The sequence below is a fragment of the Sinocyclocheilus anshuiensis genome, unplaced genomic scaffold, assembly GCF_001515605.1.
Source record: "Sinocyclocheilus anshuiensis isolate Anshui unplaced genomic scaffold, SAMN03320099.WGS_v1.1 scaffold1015, whole genome shotgun sequence".
Taxonomy (NCBI): domain Eukaryota; kingdom Metazoa; phylum Chordata; class Actinopteri; order Cypriniformes; family Cyprinidae; genus Sinocyclocheilus; species Sinocyclocheilus anshuiensis.
The window spans coordinates 864,338-873,726 of NW_015546029.1; the positions used below are offsets into that span (position 1 = coordinate 864,338).

A 9,389-nucleotide genomic window follows, 5' to 3' on the forward strand; every position below is an offset into this window, starting at 1 on the left:
AATACAGACTGATAAGGAAGAAAATAAAAAATCAAACCTGCTTTAAAACCCAGCAACACAACTGTAGCTGTATAATTTTACAACAGCAACACTGCTTTAACAAAAAATCAAAACAGCAAGGTTTATTTGACATCAAAACAAAAAATTAAAAAATGCTGTCTGATCGCTCTTGCAGTACTTTGATGTCATACACAGAATGGTCTGTGCAGTGTTACTTCAAGTCAAACACCTTTTGTGTTTTATTAGGAGACGCACAACAGTTCTTCTGTGGCTTTATAGGTAATATTTTCACTTACACAATTTAGCAAAATCAGACAATATTGTGTCTAATATAAACCACAATATTAACTTCTTATTATTGAATTGTTGTAAATAAATATCACATTTGGAACTGGTCAGTGCTCAAAAAATGCTGGGAAATCACTTTATGTAGCCCCAAGAGTGATTACTGATAAACTGTCTGAAAAAAAGACAGTTTTTAGAGAAGAAAAAAAATCACCCACTGACTTTCAAAGCTGCTAACGACTTTCTACTTTGAGGATCTTGATAGAAATGTAGTGAAGTGAAAAGTACAATATTTGTCTTTCAAATGTAGTGAAGTTAAAGTCATAAGTTTCCAGAAAAAATTATACTCAAGTAAAGTACCGATACTCAAAAAGTGTACTTAAGTACAATACTCAAGTAAATGTACTTAGTTACTGTCCGCCTCTGACCATGACTGAGGTGAGGCCCTTGAGCAAGGCACTGAACCCCGAACTGCTTGCCGGGTGCCACTGCCCTGTGTGTGTGTGCACTTGGATGGGTTAAATGCAGAGCACAAATTCCCAGTATGGGACTCCATACTTGTATAGTAAACTTTTTTTTTTTAAATAACCATTAAAATTAAAAAGTATAGTAAAAAAATTACTATAGCACATGCCTAAACGTGGTATTAATATATTATTATTATTATTATTATTACTATTATTATTATTACGTCACGGTTGGTTTTGGGTTTTCATGTTTTTACGTTCATGTTATCATTTCTTTTATTTTGTCTTTTTCATAGTTATGGATCCTGTCATGTGTTTCCCTTGCCCTTATTTAATCCTGCTATTGGTTGTCTTGTTCATGTGACTTGTTCTTATTGGTTGATTTGGTCATGTGGCTCTTAGTTCTGTTTTGTGATTAGGTCATTGTCTTGATTGTTCACAGGTGTTCCTTGTTTAGTCATTTAGTCTTGTGTATAGATAGCCCTCATGTTGCCACTGTCTTTTGTCTATCTTTGTTGCCTGTATCTACTGTTGGCAGTGTTGCCAGATTGGGAGGGTTCCCGCACAATTGGGCTTCTTTTGGTAACGTCAGACCGGGAAAAAAATGCGCTGGGCGAGTTGATAAAATTTGGGCTGCTTTTTGATACAACTGGCGGGTGTTTCAGTTTCCACGCTTGTAAACGGGAAATTCCCATAAATATTTCAGTGTGAAAGTCGCTCGGGACAGATGACGGAATGTATCATTTGCACGTGCTTTTGAGTCTTACAATTTTAAACTGTGAGACTGCTTTCTGTGAGCTCACACCCAAAGCGCACGCACATAGAGCGACTTTCACAAAAGAAATAAAAATACTGTCCTGTCTTGCCTGCACTCGAGACGGTGACGTGTGAGCGCCACTGACAGATTCTTCACTCCTATTGTTGTCGCTCGCGAAATTCTCTGTTCATTTGCATAAAGTTAAACAATTCTTAACTTTTGTCGCTTGACACGCCCACATTCTGTCGCCAACGGTCACTGTCGCCTGGAAGTCGCCAGCTCTCCATTGAAAGTGAATGGGAGCATGTCGCTTTGTCGCTGGCAGTGTGAACGGGGCTTTATTGCGCGTAAACGGCCAAATACATACAAAATTATGTAAAAATTAGGGATGCAACGATTATAGATTTTGTTTGTACGATTATTGTCTGAGGAATAATCACAGTTTTACAATTATGACGATTATTATGCATGTATTCATTTCCCAACATTACTAATGTATAAAATTACATGAACACTCTTTAGATATTAAAGTGTTATTTATTGCTATTTAATACAGCACAAAATAATAATAAACAAAAGACAAACAAACGTCCATCTCTCCCATTGGAATGAAGAAAAAGGTGACCTCTGCTCTGTAAACATCCATGACAGTATTTCTCTTTTGAAAATAACAAATGGAAATAGATCATAAAAGTATTTAATGTTTTCAGTTTGTATATTCTTTACATTTCTTTTGGACCTGGGGTAGAGAATTTGGAAACATGGTGAAAAAAAAATCTTGTTGGTTTTTACTTATGAATAATACTACAACAGGGGTAGTAAATAACAAAGTTAATGAAGTAGCCTATTATTAATATACGTCTAATATTAACTTTATTTGTCCCACAGGGGAAACTGTTACTAATGATGGAAATAAACTGAAATATGATTGTAATCAACTGTTGGTGAGACAATGCCAGCCAGGCCAGGCCAAGCCAAGCCTTTACTGTTTATCTACTAACTTTTGGAATATAATAAAACTGCACTTGGGTTCTCACAATGCTCGCCTTCAGTGGACCCTTATTATACATTATTGTTATTATTATTATTATTATTATTATTGTTGTTGTTGTATTTAAGTGCTAAAATATTTGAGCACATATGCTTGAAACACAATTTTAATGTTCCATTCATTGATCTTACATGGAAGGAAACTAAAATCTCTGTCTAGCAAATCTATGTATAATCTAAGAATCTATGTCTAAAATCTAGTGAGGGGCAGGATGGGTGCAACAATGAAACTTCTGAGAAGAATAAAAGGCAGTAAGAGTGAAAAGTAATGATTAAAAATAAAGAGGAAAAAGAGAAACATTACAGGAGAGGCCACGGAAGACCACGTGTCAATAAACACATATGTCACGTGAGCATTGGTGGTTCAGTCGTAGAATTCTCGCCTGCCACGCGGGAGGCCTGGGTTCGATTCCCGCCCAATGCAACAATGTTTTTCAACCTTTTTTCTTCAAATTAAGAGAATAAAAATAAATAAATACATTAAAACTGGCAGGCCCGGGTTCGATTCCCGGCCAATGCAACAATGTTTTTCAACCTTTTTTCTTCAAATTAAGAGAATAAAAATAAATAAATACATTAAAACTGGCAGGCCCGGGTTCGATTCCCGGCCAATGCAACAATGTTTTTCAACCTTTTTTCTTCAAATTAAGAGAATAAAAATAAATAAATACATTAAAACTGGCAGGCCCGGGTTCGATTCCCGGCCAATGCAACAATGTTTTTCAACCTTTTTTCTTCAAATTAAGAGAATAAAAATAAATAAATACATTAAAACTAATTTTTAAACAGAAGCTAACATTGTGGTGTAACAACTTCTAACATGCTGACATTTAGCATGTCTGATTTCAAGACTGGTTAGTTGCTGCTCTCTGGTAGAACATCTCTGATGAATTACACATGACTAAGTGTTACAGAGACATAGGATCCCAGGGTCAAGTGGTCTCTGCCTTTCACTGCTTTTCTGACTTGTTACATCACTTGAATTTTTACCTATATCTAAAGTTTAAGAAAGCCTCTCTTCAAATATTGCTTCACTCTAATTTCGCCAAGTTCTTTATGTCATCAATTTTAACAGATGTGTAGTGAGGTGCGTTTGCCATCATTTTCACCAGCTTTAATAAGCTCATGTATTCATTTAAGAGAGAACGAATGGAGAAAGAGCAAGAGGGGGAAAGCGAGAGCATGAGAAAGAGAGATTTAAGTGGAGCCTCAACAGAGCTCAGACAAATGAATCATTGTTCAATCCCAGACAGTGCACTTCAGGTACCACCGCTTCTTAATGACCTAAAGCATGAGTGTGCGTTTGAGTGGGTGTGTGTTTGTGACAGAGAGTGGAGCGAGTCGAGTAGAAAATACAACCGAAAGAAAATAAAGTGGAAAACCTTCACTTTAATGAGTCTGGCCATGTCAACTCACCATGTCATCACTAAAGCGCTACGCTAATTAAATGTTATAATACACTGCCATCTGCTGGAAGTCAGAGGAACTGTCTGTGTTTGTCAGATTGACATCAATGCAGTCTCTGTCATGAAACTACACTCTCGGCTCATGTGAACAATATTTTTCTTAATAATGAAATTCTGAATCTATTTTAAGGCACAGGCACATATCAGTACTTACGAATGTTGTATTCCTGGATGTGGCTGAGGTAGCTGTAAATGGGTGAATAGCCAAAAAGCACCACCATGATGGGTTCTCCATTCCTGGTGTCCACTATGTGAGCGGTATGTCCCTCCACAGCGAAGGGTTGGACCTGCAGCCCAGGGCTGGGTGTTCTGAGGGACCAAGACCGGCTACGTGTATCAAACAGCCACAGTTCATCTGTTACGTTACCGGAGCCGGACTCCAGCTTCCCACCAAACATGTAGATATCATCCTGCAAAGGATAGAGTGGATAAATTAAGATGACATGAGTTCTTGTGCAAGCATTTGTGGTATTACATCACCTCAGGCTGAGCTAAAGTTGGAGACCAATTTACCAGCTTCACAGTAGCACATATTCTCCTGTGTAAACAGCCAATCAATACACTGCATCTAGAAAGGACTCCATGGAGAACAGACTCAAATCTAGTGACACTGCTGCATCTCTTTAACTAACAAAAACATGACTCAAACTTGAGCATACAACTATGGAAAACTAGTCTCTTTACTATTACTCTGTGGTGTTTACAAAGTTTAGACAGGTTATGAGTTGATCTCAGGTCAAATAGGCCAATCCCCTAAACTCCGATTACAACGGCGATATATATGTGTAATGTAATATATTACATTACAATAATAGTTATTTTGTGTATTTTTTTTTTTGCAAATACTACTGTTCAAATGTTTGGGCTCAGTAAGATTTAAGTAATTTCTACTTTTATTAATCAAAGACGCATTAAATTGAACAAAAATTACAGTAAATACATTTATAATGTTACAAAATATTTCTATTTCAAATAAATGCTGTTGTTTTTAACATTTTATATATCAGACAAAATGTTTCACAACGATATTAAGCAGCACAACTGTTGATAATAAGGAATTTTAGATGGATCATGTGATACGTCATGTGGAGAAATTGCTACTGAAAATTCAGTTTTGCATCACAGGAATAAATTACATTTAAACATATATTCAAATATAAAACAGTTATTTTAACAATTATTTTATTTAGCAATTCCATTTAAAAGTTTGGGATCAGTAAGATTCTTAATGTTTTTTAAAGAAGGCTCTTATGCTCATCAAAGGTACATGTATTTTATTAAATATACAGTAAAAACAGTAATATTGTGACATTTAAAATACTGGTTTTCTATTTTAATGTACTTTAAAATTAAATGTATTTCTCTGACGCAAAGCTTAAAATAATGGTTTTCTATTTTCATTTATTTCTGACGCAAAGCTGAATTAGCATCATTACCCCAGTCTTCAGTGTGATATGATCCTTCAGAAATCATTCTAATATGCTGATTGATTATCAATGTTGGAAACAGTTGTGCAGCTTATTGATTGATACTTTTTCAAGAATTATTTGATGAATAAAAAAAGTAAAGAGAACAGCATTTATTCAAAATAGAAATATTTTGTCAAAAAAAAAACTGAAAAAAAGGGATCACAGGTTCCAAAACCTTTTTTTTAAATTGTATTTAAAAAAATAAAACCGTTATTTTAAACTGCAATAATATTTCACAATATTACTGTTTTTCTATGTATTTAGGATCAAATAAATGCAGCCTTGGTGGGCATAAGAGACTTCTTTAAAAAAAAAAAAAAGCATTTCCATCAGAATGGAAAAGAAGAATTTAAGGATATCTGCACATTTATTTGGTTCAGATAAAAGTGCAGACTGCTGATTCATGAAAGTGCTGTATGATTCATGAAACAGTAAACAAAAAGCCATCTCATATTCTGCTGACTGAACTCGTGTGCATGTACACACACACAAGCATGCACAAACTATAATCCTCCGTAAATGCATATTCACTAGCCTGCTACTGCATTCCTTTCATCAAAGTGCATTCGACAAATAAAGACATCTGCCAGATGACAGTTTAAAGAAAGTCGTGTGTATTTTGGACAAAACAATTACTTTAAAGAGGTCATATGATGCGATTTAAATTTTTCCTTTCTCTTTGGAGTGTTACAAGCTCTTGGTGCATAAAGAAGATCTGGACCTTTTGCCACAATGAAGGCAGCCAATTAAAAACATACTGTGCACTGCACATGAGAGAGAAAGTGTATGTATATGTGAAGAGCAGTGTTGGGGAAAGTTACTTTTAAAAGTAATGCATTACAATATTGCGTTGCTCCATAAAAAAGTAACTAATTACGTTACTTAGTTACTTTTTACGGAACACACAAATGTTTGTCTAGAGTAATTTGTGCTTATTATTATGATTGAACTGGATCATCGAAGGTCAGAAGCAAAGACTTGGGTTAATAGAATGGGATTAAATACATAAAGCATATTTGTGTTGTTTAACATTTAATTATTGCAGGTTTGCGTCATATTCTGAGTTGCATTATTTTTATTCATTTTGAGGAATATTGAAGCTGGGTTTTTTTTTTTTGTGTGAGAGATGAATTAATGCATATTCATATTTATTTTAGAACTACAGTAACATCTTCTGATTTCTCTCAACATGGGGACAGGAGAGCTGTCAGTCAATAAATTGGAAAAAAAAGTAACTTCCGTTACTTATTTGAAAAAGTAACTCAGATATTCTCTTGTAAATTAAAAAGTAATGCGTTACTTTACTAGTTACTTGAAAAAAGTAATCTGATTACGTAACTCGCGTTACTTGTAATGCGTTACCCCCAACACTGGTGAAGAGTGCCATGTGAAATTTAAAATGAGCATTTTTATCAGGCTCCAATATTTATGTTCATTTATTTCACTTTAATGGCATAGAAAAGGACCTATACATTGCCATTAAAATAAAATTACTGAACCTAAACAGGAGTCTGATAAAAATGCTAATTTTAGAAGAACATTTCAGATGGCACTTAGAGGCTTTTTCATCTGAACTCTTCATATGCATAATGAACAAGTGTGAGGTCTTGGTGACCACTAAACTGTTGCACAGGTATATCCACTGCTCTATTATACTCATTTAAAAATAGCCCAGTGAAACCAGTTTACACTGTGGACTGAGAGAAAGCTCCTGCTTATTTCCTTCAGACTCAGTGAGTGTATCTTTGAAACCAATAGCAGTATAAACATTCTTATGAATCCACAGACATTATTACAGGCTCTGGTGGTGAAAACGAACACCCTGCAGTGGAAAATTCATCAGAAAGCATGTGATTGACAGTTGTGTACGGAATAACTTCACCCTATTTCTTAAATTAAACATACATCACAGTAGTGCGTGACAGCATGCGTCTCAACCAAAATTAAAGCCCGTTTTAGTTTGTTATCTAAAGAAAATGGAGCCTAGAGGGATGACAGTGGCTTTCTAGCTGTAAAGGAGTCCAGTTTATTCTTGTGCATATTTTTGTACATAATGCAGCAATAATGCCTATTGTATTCTGTCTTGTCTATAGCCTGTGGAGAAGCATTCAAGTAAGATTTTCATTGTACTTCATACATGGTAGGCCTACTTGTACATTTGACAAGAAACAACTCTGATTTGACTTTGATTTAATATTTTCACACACCCAGACTTGATTTACACAACATTTTATTTTTTTTTGTCCACAGAAAAAAAAGTGAACCCTCTGATTTGACGTGTATTTTTGAATAAATTGTCACAATAATAGACTTTTTTTTTTTAAGTTCTGTTTTTGGGATGAAAACCATGGGTACTTGATCAAATGCATTAACTGTTAAATTATGTTTTTATTTTCCTCTTTCCAGCTGTTTCTGCCATTGTTCCTTTACTTTCGTCATTCTACTTTAATTAATTAATTAAATTAAATAACTTAATTAAATAGGCAGGCTAAGCCAAGTACTTACTTTAATGTTCCGATAAAGTAGTCACTTTTTTTCTGGACTGACAAAAGAAAAGTTGTGTTGCATTGGCCGGGAATCGAACCCGGGCCTCCCGCGTGGCAGGCGAGAATTCTACCACTGAACCACCAATGCTTACATGAAAAAGTGATGGGAGTTCCCGTGGTCATGTGGGGCTGCAATCACCATACTCTCAAGTTCTTCCCTTTTCTCTCTCATGTACACTTCTACAGTTTCTGTACTCTCTTTGCTGACGCTCCTGCTTCATCGCATTGGTTTTAGACGCCATGTGTGCCTCAGCCCCACATTACCGGGAGGCCCAGATTCGATTCCCGGCCAATGCAGCACAGCTTTTCTTTTGTTAGTCCACTCCAGACGAAACAAAACTTACCACTTTACTATAACAAATCAATACTTAGCTTACTTTAACAGCTTTTATGTCAGCATGTTCATTTAACAAGTAGAATAAACAAAGAGAAGGAACTCAATGAAAACGTGCAGTAAGATTTGGAAAGAGGAAGTCATTTTTTTTAACACAACTAAAAACATAATTTAACACAGAGAATGCATTTGATCAAGTACCCATGTTTAATACACACAAAAAATGTTTATCAGTAAATAATGAAAAATGTAACAGTTATGCTAATCGCTACATTGCTAAGCTAAAAGCTACAATGCTAAATCAACGGTGTAAGGATCTCTAATCACACAAAAAAAATCATAAACTGTCTGTCTGGGTTTTATAAGGCACTGATTACTACATTAGCTGATAAAAATAAACACTAGTGGGCACTGTTGCTACAAAATTATTAAAGTATATGCTACTCGGTGCAATACGTAGCTAAACACTATCTGACCCTGTAACATTATGAACAACAATGACTGAGGTCACATCTTTTCAAGTGGAAATCACACATTCTGAATTGTAATGGCAAACAGTCAAATCACTCACTAAGGCAGTAGAGTCTGACTTTTAACCCAAAGGTTCAAGTCTTGGTACCGGCAGGGATTGTAGGTGGGGGGAGTGAATGAACAGCGCTCCGAGTATAGGACGCCATACTTGGCTACGCGTCACTTCACGTTAAGTTATGCAAAGTGTGGTGATTAGCAGCAGTGTGTTTACCTTGTGAAGAGCCAGAGTGTGTCCATAGCACTGCAGAGGGCCACCATTGATTGGAACTATATCCCATGTGCTGCTCTCTAGATTATAGCTGCAAAACAGACAAATATAAGAAGGAAAGGAAGAAAGAGAAAGTGCTGCACACTCTTTGCAAGCTGATAAATGTGGGGAAAGTAATGTATACATTATATATTGTGAAAACAAAACTACTTTGTTTGGTCTTCCAAAAGAGGACGCTATCCGCTTCATCATGCCTGGAGCTGATCCGTGCTGGTT

At 35.7% G+C, this 9,389-nt stretch overlaps 1 protein-coding gene and 2 non-coding genes across 3 annotated transcripts in view; 1 reads left to right on the forward strand and 2 right to left on the reverse strand.

Moving 5' to 3' along the window:
- LOC107698718 (attractin-like protein 1) overlaps positions 1-9,389 on the reverse strand; it is a 286,058-nt gene that overhangs the window by 264,601 nt on the left and 12,068 nt on the right. Inside the window, exons 3-4 of the mRNA XM_016499821.1 lie at positions 9,117-9,204; positions 4,180-4,435 (exon numbers count right to left, since the gene is read on the reverse strand). Coding sequence (XP_016355307.1) covers positions 4,180-4,435; positions 9,117-9,204 — 344 coding nt within the window. The remainder of the gene's footprint in view (positions 1-4,179; positions 4,436-9,116; positions 9,205-9,389) is intronic.
- On the forward strand, positions 2,913-2,983 carry trnag-gcc (transfer RNA glycine (anticodon GCC)). Its single transcript has one exon. It is a non-coding gene; the product is annotated as a tRNA-Gly (tRNA).
- trnag-gcc (transfer RNA glycine (anticodon GCC)) lies at positions 8,058-8,128 on the reverse strand. The gene has a single exon. It is a non-coding gene; the product is annotated as a tRNA-Gly (tRNA).